The 24,841-nt window shown below is 38.9% G+C and overlaps 1 protein-coding gene across 2 annotated transcripts in view; it reads right to left on the bottom strand.

Moving 5' to 3' along the window:
* The window catches only part of COG6 (component of oligomeric golgi complex 6), a 78,401-nt gene that overhangs the window by 27,865 nt on the left and 25,695 nt on the right, over positions 1 to 24,841 (bottom strand). For both annotated transcript variants that reach the window (XM_036456059.2, XM_036456060.2), the window contains exons 6-13: positions 24,365 to 24,447; positions 23,946 to 24,016; positions 19,543 to 19,636; positions 13,141 to 13,269; positions 12,968 to 13,059; positions 11,463 to 11,527; positions 10,057 to 10,148; positions 3,211 to 3,328 (exon numbers count right to left, since the gene is read on the bottom strand). In XM_036456059.2, the coding sequence (XP_036311952.1) occupies positions 3,211 to 3,328; positions 10,057 to 10,148; positions 11,463 to 11,527; positions 12,968 to 13,059; positions 13,141 to 13,269; positions 19,543 to 19,636; positions 23,946 to 24,016; positions 24,365 to 24,447 (744 nt within the window). The remainder of the gene's footprint in view (positions 1 to 3,210; positions 3,329 to 10,056; positions 10,149 to 11,462; positions 11,528 to 12,967; positions 13,060 to 13,140; positions 13,270 to 19,542; positions 19,637 to 23,945; positions 24,017 to 24,364; positions 24,448 to 24,841) is intronic.

Genomic DNA, 24,841 nt, shown 5'->3' with positions numbered 1-24,841 from the left:
CATTCCTTCTTACGTTTTTTTTTTCTTTTTATAGCATTCCCTTTAGCATTTCTTGCATTGCTGGCTTAGTAGTGATAAACTCCCTTAGCCTTTTTCTTCTTGTTAAGCTCCTTATTTCCCCTTCAATTTTGAACAGCAGTCTTGCTGGATAAAATATTCGTGGATTCAGTCCCTTGCTTTGCCTCACTTTTTAAATTTCCTTCCATTCTTTTCTGGCCTGATGTGTTTCTGTTGAGAAATCATTTTATAATCTAATGGGAGATCCCTTTGTACCTAACTTTCTGTCTCTCTCTTACAGCCTTTTAAAGATTTTCTCTTTGATCTGAAGGTTTGCCATCATAATTAGGATGTGTCTTGGTGTGGGTCTTTCTGGCTCATCTTGTTTGAGATTCTCTGTGCTTGTGTGAATTTTTCTTCTCCACATCAGGAAAGTTTTCTGATATTAATTCTTAAAATAGGATTTCTAACCCTTGTTCCTCTTCCTTTTATTCTTGCACCTCTACTATTCATATGTTGCTTCGTTTCATGTTGTCCCAAAGCTTCATTAGGGTCTCCTCCTGTCTTTTCATTTTTTTCTCCAATTGTAGTTCAGTTTGGGTGTGTTTTGCCTCCCTGTCGTCTAATTTGCTAATTTGGTCCTCCATTTCTCCTAGTCTACTGTTGAAACTTAACCATGGTGTTTTTTATTGCAGCTATATCACTCTTCATTTCTTCTTGATTCTTACATAAGTTGATTTTTTTCATCCACCTGGTTTATGAACTGCATGATTCTAAATTCCTTGTCTGACATATTGCACGCCTCTGTTTCATTTAGCTGCTTTTCTGGTGATTCCTCCTTTTTCTTTCCTTTGGGAGTTTATCTACCCATTTTTTCTCACCAGGGTACTTAGGTGTCGAGCTGAGCAGGGGCTGCCCCTTCGGTGGCAATGGCTCCTCATGCAGCGGCTGCTCTTCAGTCGCAGCAGCAACTACTCCTCAGTTGGCAGTTGCGCCTCTTGTAAGCGCTGTTCATAGCAGTGGTGGCTCCTCTGGTTGGTTGGGGGAGACTGCTCCACAGCTGTTGCTCTTCGGAAGGGGTGGGCTGTTCATGAAGCTTCTCCTCCTTGGGCTGGGGTGGACTGTGCGGCTGCTGCTCCTGGGAGGGGGGTAGGCTACTTGTGTTGCTATTGCTCCACTGACAAGGGCAGGCTATTCACAGGGATGCTACTCCTTCAGTGGGGCAGGTTGTACGCAGCTGTTGCTCCTTGGAAGGGGGCAGACTGTTTGTGTGGCTGCTGCTCACAGGGTTGCTGATCCTAAGATGGATGCAGGCTGCTTGTGCAACTGCTGCTCCTGGGATGGGGGTAGGATGCTCACAATCTGCTGCTCCTTGGATGATGGCAGTCTGCTTGAGGGGACTGCCTCTCATTGGATGGGCGCAGGCTGCTCGCAAGGCTACTGCTCCTTGGACAGAGGCAGGTTGCTCACAGGGGTAAGGTCATCATTTCCCCCCCCATTATTTTTGTGCTTTTTAGGTTCTCTAACTCTTTGGTATTTCCAACCTGTTCATACACTGTTTTCTTACTCTCCATATTCTAGATATTTAAGATTAATACCAATATTCCTCAAGTGGCTATCTTTGGAATTATTTTTGACCCCTCCCTATAATTTGCTAAGATCCAGTCAGTCATCAAGTTAGGAAAATTTATATTTACCTTTCAAGAATCTATCCTTCATGGCTCTTCCTAGAAGCCTTCGAGCACATATTTCCATTAAAATTACTTCGTTAGTGCCCTAATTAGCCAATTTGCAACCTAGCCTTTCTCCTATTTATATGGCATACTACTTTCCAAGTGATATTTTTATTAAATGAAAAATTTTTTTATTTGTGACTCAGAGCTTGTGTTCTTGCATGTTTCATTTATTTCCTCTACTCAGGATGATCTATACTCAGTCCTATCTAAATCCCCCATAACCTTCAAAGTTCAATTCCTTTATGTCCCTCTCAGAAAAGCTCCTCTCTGCAAAGGAGTATATGAAGGTATACTCTTCTTAATATGTTAAGAGGCCTTGAACACACACCTTTCAAAAAACGTGATTCTGTAGTAATCACCTATTTATTAGACTATTTTCTGCTAAAGGAGAAACAATTTGAGGCAAATAGACCTTGATTGTTTGATTTTGAATTCTCATCACCTAGCACATTTATTCATGTTTAAAGTTTTTATCATATATAAATAATTTCTTTAAAATTTTATCAAAATAAAAATGCCTATAAATTATATACATAACCAGAATTGTTAGTAAACTTTTTGTGTAAACAAAAATACATAAAACAGAAAAAATATAAGATAAATATTCCAGTTCTACAAATTCATGCTGCTTTTACAAAAGAATTTGAGTCATGTATGGGGGTCACAAAGAAAACTCCTTATTAAGGCTTCTCTGTGTTCAGGAATGTAAAATTTGACAAGATACTCTAGATTGCTACTGACTGTCATACACTATATTATAAAACCTGTGCCTAATATATCCAGGCTATTAGATACAATAACATAGTTAAAAAGGAAAAGAAGATGCCAGCATAGTGACTATAATGCATCCTTGAAAAACTTTAGACTTTAATAACTAAAAGAAAAAAATTTAATCACTATAAACCCATTCCTTTAGGTCCTGTCACAACACACTGCTCAATTTAAAATATTAGTTCTCATAGGATTCTTCCAGGTTTCTGTTGCTGTTATTTATTTGGTTTTATTTCTTGGGGAAGGGGTTATTATCATGTTTATTTCCATAATAAATTATAGTACTAAATTCAAAGGAGCATACATTTTATAAAGACAAAGCTGGACCACCAGAGAGTAAAATCACAATAAGCTGTTTTAAAAAACATTAAGTAAGAGTTCCAGTTTTCTAAGTAGTATTTAATTTTAGCCCTGACCTAAATACAGTAAGATTGATTTAGTTACAAAATTTTGGTTATAGAAAAACGGTAGTGAAACTAGGGCTTAAGATCCTATCTCCAATTATGACTCAATGTTATGCTGTTCCAGGAATACAGGCTATAAGCATCCAGTAAGCATCTCAAAATGAATTTTGTTATTCATAGGAAGAACTCAAGAAAACATTTTATGGAATGAGAAAAAAAATCACCCAGTGTAAAATCAGCAAAACATTAAATGTGAAAGACACACATTCAAATAGTTTAAAAATTGCATTTTTCAAACATACCTTGTCCATTAATTTACTTGCATGAAGACTCAAGCTATTGAAGAATATTTTTTTGCTTAGCAAATGCATTTCTTCAATGGTAGTCAACAATGTGGTTGCACTATTTCCAACAATGCCACTAAAAGCAAAGAACATTTCAGGTTGTTCAATTCAGTTAATTGAATAAAATTATTTAGAAAGATATAGATTTAAATAAAAGTTTATTTTATTACATTTATTGGGATGACACTGTTCACAGATTGCAAGTGTACATTCCTATAATAAATGAAGTGTTTATTGCATTGTGTGCCCACCACCCAAAGTCAAATAGAAAAAATGTTTTTATATATAATAGAAGATTCATAATGGTATAAAAATTTACATCAGTAACTGTGAATTAAAACCAATTACTCTGGTTTCACATAAAAATGAGAGTTGGTGTATTTTTTATCTTTGTTTTTTCATTTTGAGTAAGAAATGAAGAAATGAAAATAAAGTACTATACTTTTTTCTCTTTTTCTTTTTAAATATATTTTATTGATTTTTTACCGAGAGGAAGAGAGAGGGATAGAGGGTTGGAAACATCGATGAGAGAGAATCATCGATCAGCTGCCTCTTGTACACCCCCTACTTGGGATGTGCCCTCAACCAAGGTGCATGTCGTTGACCAGAATAGAACCTGGGACCTTTCAGTCCGCAGGCCAACGCTCTATCCACTGAACCAAACTGGTTTCAGCAAAGTATTATATTTTTAGTACATCATAATCTCTTAAAAAAAACAAACCGTGGGTTAGAACAGACTCATAATATGCAAACCTATATTTCTATTTTTCCACTACTAACATAAATACATGACTTGTTTATCCAAGAATATATAATTTTAATTGTAGGAAAACCATTCCATCAATAGTTCTATGATATAACATTTAAACTTAATACTGAGTTATTCTTTGAATTAAAATTGTTATACCATATCAGTAACACACCTATGAATTACACTTTCTCAAAAATGTTAAAGCTACCTAAGTGATAGATATATATTTAGACTAATTATGAATAATGTGATATTTTGAAATAATAATCAGGCCATCTGCACTTCTCAATTTACCATTACAAGAATATTTCTTTAGACCCATTCAATGCGGTTTCCCATTTTTCCCAGGATATAAGACAAGCATGTATATAAGAAAATTCCCAATTTGATTTTCCTAATTCATGTACTGAAAGTGATTTTAAAATGTGTTTTTAGGAGAAAAGGGTTTTTGTTGATGCAAAAATATACTGTAATCCTGAAGGGAATAATTTCCACAGGCAAAATAACATATTACTTACTATACTAAAAAATGTTTAGATTACTAAAAATACATATAATGTTATTAATAAATAACAGTAGATAATAAACAAAAATACAACAAATTGACTGAGAACTGACACACTACATATGTTATAAAATACTAATACTATATATTTTAATATATTCTGAAATGAAAATATGTTGGGATAAACTTTTAAAGTTAATGGAGACAAAGCAAATTATCAATTTAAAAAATATATAAACAGTAAAGTAAAAGCAGATTCCTAAATAGGGACGTGTAATATTGTACTTTTTGAAAATTAAAGTATCTCAGTTAAAAATATTATAAGCTAAACACCAAAATAAATTGAAATTTCCACATATACCTAGCTATATAATAAAAATAAGTATGCCTCTTAATAAAAGTATAATACATCAAGGGAAGAGAAAAGAAAATTAAATGGATATAAAAAGAAACTGATATTTTAGTGAAAAATTTGGAGAGAACAATATATATATATTTACATCATTTATTTTTAAAAACTTGAGTTATCAGCCATATTTTGCAATTACTCAGATCTTGAATTTACTAACGTTTACTAAGTAATCACTAGACATCAGTAACCAGACCACATACTTGTAGATGTTTTTCTGTTTTGTTTTTTCTTTAGGCTCCCTGCCTGAATTTATTTGGATTCAGAAACCAATTTCCATTGAGCCCACTCTGGTTTCTTTAAAGCCATCAATACAAAGGCTAATCCTTATTATCATAACCTCTCAGTCATTATCTAGCTTGTCATATTTTGAAGACCAATTCATAGTTTCTAATCACTCACTTTTTCTCTTTTCTTATTTCTTTCCTCCTTCCCTTCTTTCTCTATTTCTTTTTTCCTTATTATAAAAGTACAATTGACCTATAATATTATATTAGTTTCAGGTGTACAACATAGAGATTCAACATTCACTTCATATTTCTACCCAATTTTTCATACTCTTATTACTTAATTTTTCAATGTTAGGTATTACATACAAATTCCCTGATATAGAAGATGAGAGCTAAATTCTCTTATACAATGCTCCTCCTCCAACTCAATACATGAACCTTCATCTTTCCCAGGCTTCCTAATTGTTATACCATAGCACTCCAGTAAATAAATATTCAATGTTTCATTATTACAAGCAAGTAAATACTATTCAGAGCTGACCAAGGAATCAGGGAATCCAACACAGGGAATTAGCAGGCTTATGAGAAGACAAACCCTAGGGCAATGTCCACGCAATAGCCTAAAGAACAACTAGTTTAGATTGGAGAAGTAGAATGAGGGCTCTGAGAGGGATGTGGGGAAGAGAAAAGAGGAGGTAAGTTGCATGTTCTTGAATATATGGTAAAAAATGCAGAGTCTACTTAATAGTTTAGGTCTAAAACAGTGATAAGGACACAGAAAAGTAAGCAAGTATAAAACCAAGCAGTTATTAACTACAGAAAGAAAATGTTTTATCAGAAAGAAAATGCAACAAAGTATACTGAACTCCCTGTTTCCTGGATTTCAAATCTTCCCTCTTTTGGTTTATTCTTGCATTGTGATAGAATCTATATTCTCCAGCAGTTTTAATGTATAGGAGAAAAAAATTGGGGGAACTTGCATTATCTCCTATTTTTTCCCAACTTCAGTGCCTATATTCTTTCCCAGTTTTCTTTGGGGTTTCTTCTCTTCTTAACCTCTAAATTAATAAATATTACAAGCATGTAACTATTCAGAGCTGACCTAATCTAGTTCACAGATATGTCCTTCTAGCTATAACATCAAATATGTCCAAAACCAACAACTTTCCACCACCTCCAAGACTATCACAAACTGCTTCCTAAATGCCTTCTTTGTTTCCCTTTTGCCCCACTATATTATCTACAGAGTACTCAGAGTCAAATTAATCATAAATCAGCTCAAGTCTTTCAAAACTCTCCCACATCTTCCCTAACCCACTCAGCATAAAAATCTAAAACTTGGAAAAATGGAGACCAAATAGGCAGACGTGCTATGCACCTCATCCCCAGGACAGGCGGAAATACAACTAAATCGGAAAACAACCAACCAGAATTAACAAACTAAGAACAGCTGAGGAGACAAGGTACAAAAAGGAAGGGCAGAAAACACCTAGAGACCACTAGGAACAACAGGACGTGGGTCTGAGAGGGCTGGCAGGCCGAGAGGTAGAGGAAGAAGCTGCATTACCAGAGTGCCAGCTCCCTCAGAAGAATAGAAACCATGCCCAGGCTAAGCACCAAAGCTGCATCCCTTGGCAACAAGTTTAACATCCAAATGTGTAAAGAAGAAACAGGCTGCTACAGGGGGAAAGCAGCAGGATGCTGTGAGGAGAGAAAGCTAGGATTTCCTTCTTGTTTTTGGTATGTTTTATCTTTGTTTTTACTCTTTAATCCCAGAACACAGGACTTTTCAATTGCAAACACTCTCCCGAGGCTGGGGCGCACAGAGGCAGGCGTGGACTCCAGGGCCTGAGGGGAGGCTGAGGACAGAAGCAGGGCAGGGAGACTTGGCAAGGAGCCCTGCATCTGAATGCTCTTAAGCTTCCAAACCTCAGCAGCCATATCCTCCAGAGAAGCTAGCCCTTCCAGTAACCTCAGGTGATATAGCCTGCCACACCCTATATTCCAAGCTTTAGAGAAAGAAACAAAGGCAAAGGCCAAGCCTATGGGTCTCAATAGGAGCCCTTAGTGATTGCACTGGAAGAAGAGCCATCAGCCCTGCTACTCTGGGAACCAGACTGATAAAAACTCCAGGTTTTCAGCCAATATGATTCCTGACAAACCAAGGACAGGGTATATTTTGGGCAACTCATGAAGGAGTAGCTCTGTATCAGGAAAAAGCATCCATCTTATTCCCTGAAAGTGAAACCACTAACTGCACCTAAAACCCGGTCAGAAACAGATGCTTGAGTGATTAAAACTGACAGCTGGCAGACAGGAAAAGAGGGCAGATTGGCCCTGCCCGTTTGTAGCCAAGATCTACAGAAACTGACATAAGCAGAGGACTTGTGGATGGCTTGGATTCAGCAGGATGCTAAAAGCCAAAAGGTAGTGCCTGGCAGTGGCCAGCATTTAAGTACCTAACAGGAAGCCCAGAATTAGCAGACAGACAGAAGAGCGGGGTCCTAAACCAGCTCCCATGGGTTTATTTAAGGTTATTTACATAAATAACTTAGTCATTTTACTACTGTTGTTGCATAATACAGCGTAAGCTATGTGTTAGCTGCTTTCAGCTCTTAAGTATGTATCATTCTCTTACTAGAAAGCCTATACCTTACAACTGAAATTAATTTCTTGCTTTTGAGTCATGGCAAGTGATGAATTTATATCTAAAATTTTTGAGAACCCAAATCTTATCTCTGATCAGCTTCATGGTTAGTTTTATTTAAAAATCTACCAATAAGACAGGAAATCAATCTCTTAGCTGTGAAGTTTTGGATGGTTAATCACTGTCATTAGAATGTAGATAACATCATTGCCATAGTCTTTTAGTGATTTGCAAACTAGTGATTCTTGCACCTCTCTAGGATCTATTAGTTATAATAATTATCTTTGATTTTAACAATGAACATTCTGTTTCTCATACTGTCATACTGAGTAAAAATTATTTTAAAATCATTTTTAATGAATATGGAAACTATCAAAATTGTTTGAAAAGACAGTGTTTTAACCTAACAACATATATAATATAGACTTAAGGTAACATCCTATATAATAAGGAGCTATTATGCAAATGGTCTACATGCCACACCCTGTAACAGCTCAGACACTCAACACTGGGAAGAAATGAGGACCAGCCAAGCACAAATGAGCTCACCAGAGAGAAATGGGGACCAGCCAGGCACAAATGAGCTTGTGAGAGAGCCAGGCTGAGGCCCCGAAGAGGGACAAGCCGACAACCTGCCCAACCCATGATCCTGGGTGCCAGAGGCTGAGCCTGCACCTGTGGCTGGGAGAGAGGGAGAGAAACAAGCTGCCTGCCCTGTGGTTCCAGACACCAATGCCTGCACCTGCGGCCTGGAAGAGGGACCAGCTGCTTGTGCCATGGTCCCAGGCACCAGTGGCTGCAGCCCAGGAAAGGGACAAGCTGCCCACACCATGGTCCCGGGCGCCTGCGGCTGCAGCTCAGACAAAGCCACCCACCCACAGTTCCTTGAGGGTGCAGCCAGACTGGGCGAAGCCAGCCCAGATCCTGGGTACCTGCAACTGGCTGAAGGAGAGAATCAAGGAGAGAATCCTGGGTCCCAGGTACGGGAGAGGCAGAGATGGTTAGGGACAATCAGGCAGGCAGGCAGGAGAATGGTTAGGACCCAGCAGGCCTAGATTGTAAGAGGCAGTTGGACATCCCACAGGGGTTCCCAGATTGGAGAGGGTGCAGACTGGTCTGAGGGACCCGGCCCCTGTGCATGAATTTCTTGCACTGGACCTCTAGTTTACAAATAATGTTCAGATATAGGTGTATACCATCAACACACACACACACACACACACTTATATATATGTGTTGCATATATATATATATATATATATATATATATATATATATATATATGCAAAGCTAAAATGAATGCAAACTTTGGAATCAAAGATTATATTTTAAACTAGAGGCCCCATGCACAAATTTGTGCACCGGTAGCGTCTCTTAAGATCAGGCTGAAACCAGCTCTCCAATATCCCCCAATGGGTCCCAGATTGCAACAGGGTGTAGGCCAGGCCAAGGGATCCCACCAGTGCACAATCCAGACTGGGAAGGGATGTGGGAGGTTGGCCAGGCCAACCATAGGAGGGCTTCAGGGAGTGTCCGGATCATCTTGCTCAGTCCTGATGGGCTGGACCCCAGCAGCAAGCTAACATATCAGTCAGAGCATTTGCCCCCTGGTGGTCAGTGCAAACCACAGTGACTCGTCAACCGGTTGACTGTCTGCTCCTTGATGGTCAGTGCATATCATAGCAAGCAGTTAAGTGACCAGTCAGCTGTTCACCATAGCAATTGGTGAACAGCTGACTGGTCAACTGGACACTTAGCATATTATGCTTTTATTATATAGGATAAAACAAATGGTCCCTAACCAGATAAAAGTAGGTTTTACTTAGAGACACTAAAGCAAGTTTTATGTAGAGATGTTAAAGTAACATTATTTAGAGAAGATAAAGCTATGGTTTTGTTTTGTGACTAACAGAAAACTAAATGGTAAAAAAGAATTTATGTTATTTACATCCAGAATAGAATATTTTAACTTATGCCTTATTCTGAGTATAATATATTGTGCTTTGGGTGCTATAAATCTATTTTACTAGTGCATTTACAATGTTATCTATGTATGTAAGCATGTATATAATTTTGTTTGTAGAATAAAAGCAAATGGAAACAATAGACCTAAAAAAATAACATAGATAATTATGCATATGTTCATTCATTCATGTGGATGAATGCAAACAATGAAAATTAAAAAAAAAAAAAATCTTACACTGTTCTAACTGAAATGAGGTATCACAGGATTTAACAAGCACATTTAACCATTCCACTTACCTGATTGTATGGTGGTAAAATTTTAGGAGGTTAGAAATTTTATATAATAAAACCGCTCCAGGTTCAGCGACTATTACTTGTTCAATTCGAACCTATTAAAACATGTGAGAAAAATATTAAACATTTTTTAAAAGCTTAACTTTTCTTCACTAATCATGTTTACAAAAGCATTATAATAATAAAACTTAGTGGCAGAAATCACAAAGTTCCTCCTAAATAAAGGATTTCTGAATATTAAATCATAGGGGATAGAAAAATAACAAAAAATAACAGATATACTCTACAAAAAAATAACCGCTAGCTCTAACCAATTTGGCTCAGTGGATAGAGTGTCAGCCTGTGGACTGAAAGGTCCCAGGTTCAATTCCAGTACCTTAATTGCAGGCACATCCCCTGTAGAAGGTGTGCAGGAGGCAGCTGATTGATGTTTCTTTCTATCCCTCTCCCTTCCTCTTCATTAAAAATCAATAAAATATATTTTTAAAAATTAATAGCTGAAAACAATAATTAGATGAAGAAGTTAAGAAGGTAGCAAAAATGCTATTTATATAAAAAAATAATAACTGATGTATAAAATTTGTCTCAAAGCAGTTACTACCAGAAATCATCAACAGAATAATGAGCCCAGCCAATGTAGCTCAGTAGTTAAGCATTAGTCTAAACCACTGAGGTCAGGGTTTGATTATCGGTAAGAATAAATCATGAAACTTCTGGATTTCAATGTCTATAAAGTAAATTGAAGTCAGTCTACAAGGAAAAATAAACCAACAATTGCAAATTACTCTTTAATAAAGAAAAACAACATCTGTTTCAGGCCTTGTAGAAGCCAAGAACTATATACTTCATCTACAGTTTTCTCAGTTCAAGCCTATACCCCTTGATAGTAGATATTTTTATATACAGGTTCAACATGATAAAATCAAGGTGCAGAAGAGTTAGACAATTTGAGTAATTGAGCACAACTAAGTTGCAAAGTGGGCATTCTAATTTTGACTTCAAATTCTGTTTCTTGTACTATAAATAGTATTGTTAATAACACTTTTTTATCCTTGGATTTATCATTTATTGCTATCAGAAAAGTTTACTATACTTGAAGCATTAAAATAAATGGAATATGTTGTTAGTAAGTCTGTAAAGTACTCAGAAATTAGTTACTTCAATTCAAGTGATTGACAAATTACTATTAGAAACATAATAGGTAAAAATAAATAAAAAAATGAAAATTAAGGATGTCTCAAATTTTCTTAGACAGAAAATTGACAATAATTATTTTTAAATATATCTCATTATCTACATTACTGTGTCAATTTGACAAAATTACAGCTTTAATTCAGGCTAAACTCATAAGAATAAGAATATAATTTAACTAGATACCATATGACATACATAAAAACAAAATATTTTACCTTTAGAGGCCTGCATACCCCCTCAGTGATATGCCCAACAACTTCTTGAATATTTTCTTCAACACCTACAATTAATTATAACATAATTCAAAAATGTTTCCATATTATACTTCACTTTCAAAAAACTAAAAAAATACTACATATGACTAATGAGTAAAAAACATTTGAAATAAAAATCATTTTATTAAGTTCAATATCCCTTAGGCCATTATTAATTATGTTAACATGTGAGTTTAGAGCCTTGTCAATTCATTGGACTAACAAATTGATTAATTTAGTGATTGATAAAGTGAATAAAATTATTTTGTGAAAAAGTAAATGAGAGTGTAAAATATATTAATTGAAGGAAATACTGTGAAGATTTATTAGCATTTGTTCTCCAACCACCTTATTCTAGGCAATGAGAAAATGGAAACCATACCTTGCAATCTAATGGAAAAGCTAACATTTACTAAGTACCATTTATCAAGCTCTGTCCTAGGTACTTGACATTTACTGCTTATAACCACCTTCATTTTTACAGATGGTAAAACTGAGGCTTAGAAGAATTAAGCCATTCCCATAAAATAACCTACTTCATCTGACTCCAATCTATTTTCTTCCCAGGTCTTAACATTGTCTCTCATATTAAGTTTTCTGAAACATTTGTAAGAAATATATTCTCTTAAACCGGGTACTTTGGATAACAGAAACCAACTTTAAAAAGTTCAGACTTTGTGTCAATCTAACAAATATGCTGGTCTAATCATAATCAGAGTTAAAAATGAGGTTAAGTCTTGTCACCAATTTGTACACTGGCCTCTTGTGCAGATCATGTGCTGAACCAAAATAATGAGGGGCCAAGCTATGCAAAACAGAAGTGATTCCAGTGATAATAATTATCTTCATTGCATATCAATAATAAAATAGCTTAATTATCCATTAGCCCCCACTATGACATTCAACTTCAGGTAGTCAAAACAAAGATCTGAACTTCTGTGAACAAAAGACTTTCGCAATTCAAAAATAGTAATTTTTCTTCCTTGAAATTGAAACCAAAACTTTAAGTACATTTAGTATATAGTTAATTATGCAAAAATCTTTAAAACCACACAAGAATGAAAAGAGTTGGTTAGTAGGAGTCAAAGATTTAGCAGCTTAATGACCATAAGCAAGGCACTTAGCTTACTCACACCTAAACTGCCTTTAAAGTGAAGTGACATGGAAGATCTGAGTTAATGTATGCTAAAGCAATGCCTTAAAAGAAAAGCAGAGAACTCGGGCTCAGTATGGAAGGTTCCACTATAAAGGTGTGAACAGTTGTGTGACAGGATAAAGGGGATAGAGAAGAAAGTTTATTAGCAGAAAAAGAAAAACAGGAAGAGGAAACTTAATTAGGATGTTTATTGTACCTTGTAGGTGAGAAAAGTTTATCCCCTTGAGGAAGTCATCAGTAAGTATAAAAACAGAGAAGTCTTGTGTTATTTATATATTTAGACATTAGCAATATCAATTAGAGGGCCTACCTTGTGTAGTTACATGCTTTAAGAGAGCTTCAAGGTGTTCTTTTTCAGAAGCAGTAGCTTGATGGAGCCAAGCCAACATATCTCCTACATATCTATGAACACAAATAACTAAATGTTAGTAAAGATTCCCTTTATAAAACCATCAAATAGCCAATATTGTCTGATTACCATACCTTAAAGGGTCATGGGAGTGCATTTCAATGGGTCTAGGTGTACCTCCTGGGCCCCCTCTAGTAAGAGCATCAATAAATCCACGGACAACTGTACTTCTTCTAGCTGTTCCAAATTCATCTAAGGTATACCTAGAAGTAAGTAATATAAAAAATAGTTGTTTTCTTCCTACTGGTTATATCAAACTATTCATGCAATTCCTAAGATAAGCAAGACATCTATAAAGCTTCTTTACATAACTCTCTTAAGCAATATTGTTTTTAAACAAGGGAAATATAGGAAATACATTATCACAATAAAAATTCAATCTAAAAGTACACATTTTCACTACCCTTAAGAAAGAATGCTGGAATGTGGGATTAATCACAGGGGCAGTGGCAATAAAATAAAATAAAATAAAATAAAATAAAATAAAATAAAATAAATAAATGAGCCCCAGCTGGTGTGGTTCATTGTCCTGTGCACTGAAGGGTTGCCACTTAGATTCTTGGTCAGGGGACATGCCTGGGTTGCAGTTTCAATCTTGGGGGGGGGGGGGGGGGGGGGGGAAGGGGGGCATGCAGGAGGCACAAAATTGATGTTTCACTCTGACATTAATGTTTCTTTCTCCCTCTACATCTCTCTCTAAAAATCAATAAAAATATTTTTAAAAAGAAAAAAAAGTAGTGAATTAGGTTAAAATCAAGATTAAGGTGGAAATCTTGGACTATTCACATTTCATTATCCTCCTAGTCCAAACATGTTGCTCCACTGTTCACATTAGGCCATATTATCTAATTCTCAGGGCCAATTACAACCTCCCAACCCAAACTACTTTTCCTTCTACATTAAAAACTCTCCTTTATACATATTATCACAACTCACCACCAAATTTGTCCAAAACATACTATCCACACTGAAAAGCTTATTTTGACTCCACTAATAAAAATGTTTTTTTAAATTTACAGATCCCCTTAGCATACACAGCAAATAACTTTCTTTTACGTGTTTACATGTCATCAATTCTAGCTGAAAGAAGGGGGAAGTCTTTCTAAGGTGAATTTTTAGAGAAGGAAAATTTTGAAATGGAAGATCAAACAATTTGGGATGAAATTGGAGGATGGCTTGCAGTTGCCACAAGTACCCACTTCTTTATTAAAATCTCTCTGTTTCCCATTATCACTATTTTTCCTTACCCCCACCACCCAAATGAAAGTTCTTTCTTTTTTAAAAGTACACAGAAGAGCCGAAACCGGTTTGGCTCAGTGGATGGAGCATCGACCTGTGGACTGAAAGGTCCCGGGTTCGATTCCGGTCAAGGGCATGTACCTTGGTTGCGGGCACATCCCTAGTAGGGGGTGTACAAGAGGCAACTGATCGATGTTTCTCTCTCATTGATGTTTCTAGCTCACTATCTCTCTCCTTCCTCTCTGTAAAAAATCAATAAAATATATTTAAAAAGAAAAAAAGAAAATCAATACTGTACTTATTACATTCTTTATATTTATTTTCTGAAGGTTTATCAAAGAAAGAAGACATCTTTTTTTTTTTCATTTCCACATATAATAAATTTCATTTTGAAGAAATTTCAAAAGTTACAAATGAATTAGCATTCCAGTTATATATTACTAACAAAAACTGAATATGGCAACTTTCCCTAAGTACTTCAATAACTGACATTTTTCTTATACATGATACCTACACATTGGAGTCACAATAATGAAAAGTAAAGCTAATATACATTACTTAAATAAAGTTCATATAATGCCATCTGGTGGTTAACATGATACATTAAGTTTGTGCTAAATTTAAAGAATCCACCACTTTGAAGATACATTATTACTTAATGAAAGGCCAATTTTCTTTTTCAGCACTCATCTTATGGTAATCAACTCGTCTTAAAATCCTACCTTCTCACTCATCTTCCTCACCACCCCCCCCCCCTCCTCAGCATGTCCCCCTCAGAGAAAAATCACCTTTCCTCTTGATTACAGTTCTACTAGAGGCCTGGTACATGAAAATTCATGCACTGGAGGCGGGGGCCCCACTGCCCGGTCTGCCCCCTCTCACAGTCCGGGAGCCCTCAGGAGCAGGCGGTGACCTAGTGAAGGCAATGCCCCATCACACCTCTGCCGCTGCAACTTACAGCAGCTCAAGCCTCAGCCGGCCCTGAGCCTAGGGCGGCCCAGGGTGGCTGGGCACCTGCTATCCCAGGCTTGCCTGTGCCTTGAGCCGGCCCTGGGAGGCAGGAGGGCTGAGGGGACTGGGGGACTCCAGAGGCAGGCGCACCTTGCAGTGCACCTGCCACTCTGGCGGGGCTGAGGAGACTAGGCACTGCCATCTTGTGGCTGTGAGTGCCACCATCTTTGAGGGCATGACAGTCAATTAGCATAATTCCCACTTTATTAGATACTAGTGGCCTGGTGCACAAAATTCATGGAACAGGGGGGAGGGTGTGCCTTAGCCCAGCCCGCACCCTCTCCAATATGGGACCACCTCAAAGGATGATCTACTGTCAGTCAGTTTACAGGGATCGGGTCTAAACCAGCAGTCGGACATCTCATAATCTGGGTCTGCTAGCTCCTAACCGCTCACCTGCCTGCATGCCTGCCTGATTGCCCCTAACCACTCTGCTTGCCGGCCTAATTGCACCCCAATTGCACAGCAGGCCAGATCACCCCCAAATGTCCCCATTGACAGCCTAATCACCCCCATCTTCCCCCCATGCCAGTGTGCTCACCCCCAAATGCCTCCTCTGCTGGACTGCTTGCCCCCAACCGAGCCCCCCTGCTGGCCTGCTCTTCCATACCTTCCCTCCCCACTGGCCTGTTTGTCCCCAACTGCCCCCCTGCTGGCCTGCTCACTCCAAACTGCCTCCCCCTACTGTCCTAATCTCTTCCAACTGATCCTCACTAACAGCCTGCTCACCCCCAGTGGCCCCTCTGCTGGTCTGCTTACCCTCAATAACCCCGCCCCCCCAGCCTGATCACCCACAACTGCCCTCCGCTCTTGGCCTCTAACCACCTCTACCTTGGCCCTGCCACCATGGCTTTGTCCAGAAGAATGTCTGGAAGGTCTTCCAGTCTAATTAGCATATTACCCTTTTATTAGTATAGATAGAGGCCTGGAGTACGGGCGGGGACCAGCTGGTTTACCCTGAAGGGTGACCAGGATCAGGTGGGTGCCTGGCCAGCCTGGGTGAGGGGCTGAGAGCTGTTAACAGGCTGGCCACAGACCCTTCAGGATGTGGAGGTCCTGCTGGGGTGCCTGGCTAGCCTGGGTAAGGGGCCAATGACCATCTTCAAGCTGGCCATGCCCCCTCTCCCCCAAGCTTCCAGCCCCTCCTTTTTTTTTTTTTTTTTTTTTTTAGTGCCTCCTTGAGCAGGGCCAGGGCCGCTGGAAGCAGGTATCTGGGATTTATTTATCTTCTATAATTGAAACTTTGTAGCCTTGAGCAGAGGACAGGGCCCGCCAAGGTGGGTGAGCAATACAAGCCTCCTGATAACTCCAGCTCCATGTCCACTGTCATCTTTATTGGGTTAATTTGAATACTTGCTCCTGATTGGCTGGTGGGTTTCGTAGAGTTATTAGTGTACATGATTCTTTGTCCTTCAAGCTTTTGCCTGGCTGTCATGGAGACCCTAAATACATTCCTGTTTGGTTGACAACTTTGTAGTTTATCTCTTTTCAAAATAAAAATAATAGCTAATATTTAGTGATGAGTATAAGGTGTATTATACTAAACACCTTATGTAAAAAAAATAATTTAATCTTCCCAAGAAACTAAAAAATAGGTACTAATATTATCTTCATTTACAGCTAAGGAAACTGAAGCTTATAAAGGTGCAGTCTTCTAAAAAAATGTAACTCAGAACACACAACACCTTCTAAGCCATTATATAGTATTGCTCCTTTCCAAATGTTGATAAAAAAGCAAAATTTAGTGAAAATATATTTATAGAAGTCAGTTGACCTTTTCAAATGTCTGAAATACAATGGCATTTTTGTTTAAAGAAATGTTAACTTGTGAACAAACATGAATCTATAGATAATGAAACACTTATTAAAATCAAACATCAAATGTCAGATACTAAATGATTCATAACCAAACATGAATAACTTAAAGTGAAGATTATAGGAAATAAGTTTCAAAGTAAATATAATCTGAAGAGATGGTGACCCACACTGAACATTAGCTGATCACATGTACATGCACAAGATTTATGGCTTTATGATCCAGCTTTTACTATTAACCCCATGACCAGTGCAAGCTGTTGCAATTATTACTCAAAGTTGAATGTTCTTCCTTAATCTGCATCTTGGCAGCTGCTTTTCTCTCAACCTAGGATGTTCTTTGCTCCCATTATTCCTAGAAAATGCCTATTAAACCTTCAGAACTCACTTTACCTAGTTTCCAAAGGAAACTTTCCCTACTGTTTATCCCTATACCTATCACAGAATACTTGAGACATGACCCCTAGAACAGCAACTAGTCTACACTTATAAAAGAGAAAGATTCAAATTGACCATACCTTCGAGATGGCCACCAGTTAATCAGGAGTATGCAAATTAACCCAACAAAAATGGCGGGTTGATTTACATATGAAGGCTCTGAGCGACCAGGGGTGGGGTGGGACGCTTACATCATCGCCATGGTGACGATGCAGGTGTTCCGCACTGCTCCAGCAGCTCTGGGCTTCTGGGCAACATGGGAAGGCAGAAAGGCAGCTACATCCAGAGTGAAGGCAGTGCTGCAGCCAGGGGAAGGCAGGGCTATTCTTGCACGAATCTTCGTGCATCGGGCCTCTAGTATATTCATAAAATGGATGTGTTTATATCTGGTTTCATAAACTGAAGCAATTTGAGAGCAGTGTTTTATTGATGTTGTGTCTCTCTTATAATTCTGCTTTACACAAGAGTAGAATGACATTTTTACACAATTGTCCCAGCATTTGTGTTCTAGAACTTTATTACAAGCTAAGTAATGGTCCAATCAGAAAGCAGATTAATGGGAAATCTTATAAAATATTACTAGCATTTGAAAGGCATGACTCAGAGTAAGATTCAATGTCTGGGTACAATTCCACTTCCTTTCTGTCTCCTGAATTATAACTCCTTACTTTGTCTCCCTTTTTTCATATTATTCCAGTCATCTATATATATAAAAGCCCAGCAACTGTTTTGGCAGAATGACTGGAACAACCAGAACGACCAGTCACTATGATGCACACTGACCACCAAGGGGCAGAGGCTCAATGCAGGTGCTTCCCCCTGGTGGTCGGTGCGCTCCCACAGTGGGAATACTGTTCAGCCAGTAGCCGGGCTCATGGCTGGCGAGTGCAGCGGCGGTGGCAGGAGCCACCCCAGCAGTGCTAAGGAGTGGCGAGCCAAGCAGTAACGAGTGAGCAGGCAGGCGATAAGGAGCGAAGGGTCCTGGATTACGAGAGGAATGTCAGACATCGCCCCAGGGGTCCCGGATTGCCAGAGGGTGCAGGCTGGGTTGAGGAACAGCCTTCCCCTGTCACAAATTTTGTGCATCAGTCCCCTACTTAAAAAGTATTTCCTTTTATTTTATACTAGAGAAACAGTGCATGAAATTCTTGCACTGTGGGGAGGGCCCCCTCAGCCCGGCCTGTGCCCTCTCACAGTCTGGGAACCTCCATGGGATGTCTGCATGCTGGCCCTGGCCAAATGGGGCCTCTCGTAGTCAAGGACCCCTTGCTCCTTACTGCCTGCCTGGAGCGGAGGTGGGAGAGGCTCCCACCACTGCTGCTGTACTCACCAGCTGAGACCCTGGCTTCTGGCAGAGCAGTGCACCCCATGTGGGAGCACACTACCAAGGAGAAGCTCTGGTGTTGAGCGTCTGCCCCTTGGTGGTCAGTGCATGTCATAGCGACCAGTCATTATGCTGGTCATCTAGCCGTTGGGTCAATTTGCGTATTAGGATCTTATTATATAGGATGAGAAATAAAATAAAATTAAAATGAAGAACAAAAAATATGTAAACAAGTTAATGCATAAATTCTCCTTATACATTATCATTTATCTCTTGGGTGGCATAAATTACAGAATCAAAGATCTAAACCCTTTTTTCACTTCTCAGTCTTCTATTTGACCTGACCTCCCTCTCTCTAAGATAGTGTTGCTACAAGAATCTTAGTCACAATTCCAAGGTAGTTAATAAGATGACAGAATGGGGAAAAGCCTCTTAGCCTCTACATAAATATGAGGTAATCCATGTAGGAACATCTGGATTTTCCCCTCCATATTGCATTCTTTAGCATATAATATACAAATGAACTGATGCTAGCATTGATATAGACATAATGAGATTAAAATGTTATTATAAGTATTAAACTATTGTGTTTAATATTACCAAAAGCTACAGTGTATTATAAAAACAAAAGTAGGAAAAAATCACCTACTTATATAAGACAGGTCTATCCTGCAGGGCTTCCATTGCCTGAGTTAATACTGGAGATATGTCACATGATTCTTGTGTCAATGTTCTGCATTCACCTGAAAAGTAATTAAGATATATACAAATAATTTATATACGATATAAAAAATTTTATATAAGATACATATAAATAATTATATCTGTTGTACAATCACCGTCTAAATTCTATAGCAAATATTGCATTTTTAAAGTGCTTGGAAAAACCTAGAAAATATGTCTATCAAAAACTGATTTTTGCTGTCAACCAAACTAAAAATTTAAGCTTAAGTATTTATATAACTTTAAATGACCACATATGCTATGTGGTATACCCCAAACTTATATTTTATTATTATTTTAAGAATTACATTTCTATAAAATCAATCAATGAAAACTTATTCACTGAATAACTGCTTTATACACAGTAATGTTCAAGGCAAGAGGGGAAGAGTATGAAAAATACTCAAACACAGACACACACATACACACAATATATAATAGAGTCCTTGTGCATGAAATTTGTGCACGGTGGGGAGGTGTCCTTCAGCCCAGCCTGCACCTTCTCCAATCTGGGACCCCTCAAGGAACGTCCAACTGCCAATGGAATCAGGCCTAAACTGACAGTCGGACATCCCTCTCATAATTTGGGACTGCTGGCTCTTAATCACTAACCTGCCTGTCTGTCTAATTGCCCCTAACTACTTCTGCCTGCCAGTATGAATACCCCTAAAGGCTCCCCTGGCAGCCTAATTGATTCCTAACTGCTCCCCTGCCAGCCTGATTTTCTTTAACTGCCCTCCCCTGCTGGCCTGATCTCTACCAACTGCCCTCCCCTGACAGCCTGGTTGCCTCCAACTGCCCTCCTCTGCAGACTAGATCACCCCCAACTGCCCTCTCCTGCAGTCCTTATCTCAACCCCACCTGCCCTCCCCCGCAGGCCTGATCTTGCCCCCAACTGCCCTCCCCTGCTGGCTTGATCTCACCCACAACTACCCTCCCCTGCTGGCCTTGTCACCCCAACTCCTCTCTCCTGATGGCCTGTGCACCCCCCAACTACCCTCCCCTGCCAGTCATCTTGTGATAACGTGAGAGCGGCCATTTTATAACAACATGGGGTTAGCCATCTTGTGATGACGTGAGGGCACAAGGGCATAAAGGCCACCTAGGATTTTATTATATACTAGAGGCCCAGTGCATGAAAACTCAAGCACTGAAGGATGGGGTCCCTCAGCCACCTGCCCCCTCTCACAGTCTGAGCCCTCAGGGGCAGGAGGCAACCTGGCCATCAGGGGAAAGCAACACCCCATCACACCTCTGCTGCTGCCATTGCCGATAGCACAACCCTCAGCCATCCCTGGTTACCTGAGCCTTAGACTAGCCCTGGGCAGTTGGGCAGCTGTCATCTGAGGCATGCCTGTGCCTCAAACCAGCCCTGGGTGACTGGAAGACTGAAGGGACTGGGGGGACTCCAGAGGCAGGCATGCGGAGCATCCAGGCCCACCTGAAGGTGGCCCCAGCCTTACTGTGTGCCTGCTGCCCCAGGGGGCTTGAGGGGACTCAGCGCCACCATCTCGTGGCTGTGGGTGCTACCTTCTTTGAGGGTTTGGCAGTCAATTAGCATACTCTCTCCTTATTGGCTGTGGGCAGCACCGCCATCTTTGAGAGTGGGGCAGTCAATTAGCATATTCCCTCCTTATTGGCTGTGGGTGCCACCATATTTGAGGGCAGGGAAGTAAATTCTCATATTCCCTCCTTATTGGCTGTGCTTGCCTCCATATTTGCAACAGTATGAAGGTCAAACTTAGCATGTTCCTTCTTTATTAGATAGGAAATATATATACATGTGTATATATGTATATATGTATATATATATGTAATTATTACAAAGTTCCTTCCCTTGGGAGTAATCTTTAAGTGATATACTTAAAATGTTTATATAGATAATATATAGTAATATCATTATCATTTTAAAAGTTTAAACTTTAACATTTTAAAAATCTCTACACCAAATTTTCTTTATTTTACTACTAGGGACCTGGTGAACGAAATTCGTGCACTGGGGTGGGGCGTTTCCTCAGCCCAGCTTGCACCCTCTCACAGTTTGGGACTCCTCGCTCCTTACTGCCCGTGGGCTCAATGATCCTCAGCTCGCTGCTACTCAGCGCTACTGTGGAAGTGGGAGAGGCTACCTCCAATGCTGCATACTCACCAGCCATAAGCCCAGCTTCTGACTGAGGGTGCTCCTGTACTGGGAGCTCACTGACAACCAGGGGGCAGCTCCTGTGTTGAACATCTGTCCCCTGTTGGTCAGTGTGCATCATAGCAACTAGTCGTTCCACCATAATGATTGCTTAGGCTTTTATTATACAGACTAGAGGCCTGGTGCACAAAAATTCATGCACGAGGGGGAGACGGGTGTCCATCAGCCCAGCTTGCACCCTCTCCAATCTGGAAACCCTCGAGGGAATTCTGACTGCCTGTTTAGGCCCGATCCCAGTAGTATAGTGCCTAACGGGCAATCAGACATCTCTCTCACAATCCAGGACTGCTGGCTCCCAACTGCTTGCATGCCTGTCTTCCTGATTGCCTCTAACTGCTTCTGCCTGCCAGCCTGATCACCACCTAATCATTCCTCTACCAGCCTAATTGATTCCTAACTGCTCCCCTGCCAGCCTGATTGCTCCTAACTGCCCTCCCCTGCCAGCCTGATTGCCCCTAACTGCCCTCTCCTTCTGGCCATCTTGTGTCCATATGGGGGCAGCCATCTTGTGTGTTGGAGTGATGGTCAATTTGCATATTACTCTTTTATTAGATAAGATAGAGATCTGGTATACAGGTTGGGGCTGGCTGGTTTTCCCTGAAGGGTGTCCTGGATCAGGGTTCCCTTGGGGAGTGGGACAGCCTAGGCGAGGGGCCTGGGGTGATTTGCAGGCTGCCCACACCCTCTGGCAACCCAAGCAGAGGCCCTGGTATCTGGGATTTATTTATCTTCTATAATTGAAACTTTGTAGCCTTTAGCAGAGGCCAAGGCAGGCCAGGAAGCTTGGCTTCCACCATCGCTGGGGACAACCCAAGCCTCCTACTCTCTCCAGCTCCGTGGCTGCAGCCATTTTTGTTGGGATTTATTTATCTTCTATCATTGAAACTTTGTAGCCTTGAGTGGAGTCCAGGGCCAGCCAGGGTGTGTGGGAAGCTTGGCTTCCTCAATTGCCAGGGAAACCCAAGCCTCCTGCTCACTCTGTGGCACAGCCATCTTGGCTGGGTTAATTTGCATACTCACTCCTGATTGGTGGTGGGCGTGGCTTATGGGTACAGCACAGGTATGGTCAATTTGCATATTACTCTTATTAGATAGGATTCTAATCTTATCATTAAATACTTATAAAGAGTCTACTATGTTTAAAGAACTTCAAACTTTGTTTCAGAAATTCAAAACCTTAAGATATGAAGACCTCACACTAGCACTGTATTTTTAGCACTCATATATATTTCATACTTATGCAGGTACAGATATAGAGACATCTGAAAGTTCCTAGGAGCCAAAGGCCCACAGTTTGGAATTACTATGTTAAATGTCATGAGAGCACAAAGGAATTTGAGGCCTTTGAAAAAGAAATCTAAACTAGAGAGCTAAAATATACATACACAAAAAGTAATAATAAAGTAGTAAATTACTGAATGCCAAATAAATATTTTCCAACGGTGTTCAGAGATGAGGAAAAGTCACTGTGAATAAATGTAGCCATGGAGAATTCCAGAAAGTTATAAAACCTAAACCTAGCTTTGAATATTCAGGTAGGACTTGTATATAAAGAAAGAGACAACACTCAAAATAGGAGTAAACGGTGCAAAAAAGGAGAGGCAGAAAAAGAAACACATTTTGGAGTAAATCATCTGAACCAGATAAATCATCTGAACCAGGTTTTCACAGTACAGTAACCAGTTAAGGAGATTTAATCCCAATTGCTTCAATAGTCAGTTGGTAACACCTATTAAAATCTCTGTTCTCCTATTCCATTCTTGCTCTTAACCATCTTCTTTGATTTTAATAGGAAATTTTGAGAACTTATTGAGACATTTTTAAACAAAACTAATGCAAATAAACCTCTTGTGGTAGGCAAAATAATGGTCCTCCAAAGATTCCTAATTCCTGGAACTTGTGATAGTTTACTTCACATAGCAAAGACACTTTGCAGATGCAATTAAGAGCAATTTCCCCAGATTTCCTTAGTGGGTCCAAAGAAAATAAGTTCAAATGTAAAGTTTGTTCTTTTTAAAAGTACTTTTTGATAACTAAAATAAAAATACATGAAATAATGATCAAGAGAGATAAAAAATATTCTAACACTAACATTCACAAATCCAGACCACATGAAAGAAGTCACTTACTTTGAGCCCATCGATAAAGTCTTTCATAAGCTGTTTCTTGAAGCAAGGCCATCTGTTCCATAATTTCTAAACTAAAAAAAAATAAAGATTAAAAAAATGCATTATAATTTAAACTTTTATCCAACAGCTACATCTAGGCACCTAAATATTGTTTAATTACAAAATTATTTGATTACATCACGTTAGTCTTTTATCATTTTATGGAATGATTTTTCAATTTTTTAAAAATTAAACAAATGTCAAATTTTATTACCATCACTTTGTTACCCAATTGCTGTTTTATTCTAAGGACATCAGGATATAACTCCCTCCTTATCCAAGGACACATAAAGATTAAACTTTTTCAAAAAGAACCTACAATTTTTTTAATTTTGGAAATATAAGAATCAATGCAATTATGAACTGAAATGGTTACTCACCCTGCTGTTTGTTGGTTTGTACGCAAGAGGACTTTGACATCATTATGAATCTGTTTTACTCTTCCCAATCCCTTGAAAAAAGCCTTTAAAATTAAGAATGCAACCTTAAAATGTCCATGTTTTCAGGTAAAATTATATTACTCTAAAATGAAATATCGCTACATAAGAAAAACAAATACTTTCTCCTACTCTGATCCTTTCTATACTGATCTCAATCTTCTCTAAATGTTTATGTAAAGTGTAAGAGATTTATTCAAATTTCAAAACATATTAATTCAATGTCTACTATATGCCAATTGTCTGCTGCCATCAATGAAAATTTTATAAAGACAAAAGTCTATGTTCCCAGGAAATAAAGAGTCTAGTGAAGAGAAATGCAAAACTAAAGATTATTACATAAAGAAAAATGTGCTATTAGTGAACATCTTATAACTTAGTTAAATCATGGCTTTCTTGTCATTAGGATGGTGTTTTATA

This window comes from Pipistrellus kuhlii, unplaced genomic scaffold (genome assembly GCF_014108245.1).
Source record: "Pipistrellus kuhlii isolate mPipKuh1 unplaced genomic scaffold, mPipKuh1.p scaffold_m20_p_3, whole genome shotgun sequence".
Lineage (NCBI taxonomy): Eukaryota > Metazoa > Chordata > Mammalia > Chiroptera > Vespertilionidae > Pipistrellus > Pipistrellus kuhlii.
Note: the sequence above shows the minus strand (reverse complement) of the source record. Positions and strands in the feature narration are given on the sequence as shown.